This window comes from Acyrthosiphon pisum, chromosome A2 (genome assembly GCF_005508785.2).
Source record: "Acyrthosiphon pisum isolate AL4f chromosome A2, pea_aphid_22Mar2018_4r6ur, whole genome shotgun sequence".
Taxonomy (NCBI): domain Eukaryota; kingdom Metazoa; phylum Arthropoda; class Insecta; order Hemiptera; family Aphididae; genus Acyrthosiphon; species Acyrthosiphon pisum.
In genome coordinates, this window is record NC_042495.1 from 47,312,777 (window position 1) to 47,313,819 (window position 1,043).

Consider the following 1,043-nt stretch of genomic DNA (forward strand, 5'->3'; position numbering starts at 1 on the left):
GGAATTTTGACGGATGTATTTCCCACATACATGGATGATATTCCATTAGAAACTAGGACTAATGTATTTTTCCAACAAGATGGAGCACCTGCACATAATGCAATTGTTGTTCAAGAATATCTGCAGAGTACATTTGGTAATCGATGGATGCGTACATATGGGGCAGTAGCTTGGCCCCCCAGATCTCCGGACCTTACGCCATTAGATTTTTTTTTGTGGGGACATTTGAAAAATGTTGTCTATTCAATTCCACCTTCAAATGTTCAGGACCTAAAAAATAAAATTGTAAATGCTTGTGCAGAACTTCAAAGAGAACAAATTTTAGCAGCTACTCAAACGGAAGTAATGCGGCGTCTGCAGTCGTGCATGGAGAATGATGGGCTAAATTTTGAACAATTTTTAAGATAGGTATTGGTATTAATTCATTTTTTAAATAAATCATAGAAATTATAAATGTTGTGTCAATTTATTCACATTTTTCCTAATACCTACTTAAAAAAAATTGTGAAAAACGTATAGTTCAAGTCAAAATAAGTATTAAAAATAATTTATTTAAGACGACGTCACACATGCATATTTTTTTCTAATTTTAGATTCTGAGTGGAACGATGAATGTATTGATTTTACAATGATGTGTGTTTTTTTATTTTTTTTTTAATTTTTTTATTTTTTTATTTTTTTTTGTGTCTGTGTACACGATAAGTAGTCGAAATAATGCTACGATTTTCAACTTCAGTATCTTGTTCGATCAGAAAGTGAATATCGTTGGTGCATTGGGGAGGTCAAAATTTAAATTTCCCAGTAGTTTTCAAAAGCGCCGGGAAAAACAAAAGAAAAATTAAGGAAAAACGGGAATTTTTACGCAAAATCTGTTTTCGAGAAATTCGATTTTGGTTTTTGGTGTAACTTTAAAAAAAATGACCGTGGATGCATGAAATTTTGACTGAATGTTTACATTTCCATTTTCTATACACGATAAAATTTTCAAAATATTTTGACTTATTTTGAGCTCTTTACGGACATTGTCAGTTTTCATTTTTTTT

General features: G+C 31.1%; 1 protein-coding gene across 1 annotated transcript; it reads left to right on the forward strand.

Moving 5' to 3' along the window:
- Window positions 1-30: 30 nt before the first annotated feature.
- LOC100573610 lies at window positions 31-408 on the forward strand. Its single transcript, XM_003246856.2, has one exon. The coding sequence runs from the start codon at window positions 31-33 to the stop codon at window positions 406-408; it is 378 nt and encodes a 125-aa protein (XP_003246904.1).
- The last annotated feature ends 635 nt before the right edge of the window (window positions 409-1,043 follow it).

Coding starts and splice junctions, on each gene's coding strand:
- LOC100573610 (XM_003246856.2), top strand. CDS start 31: ATGGATGATATTCCATTAGAAACTAGGACTAATGTATTTTTCCAACAA.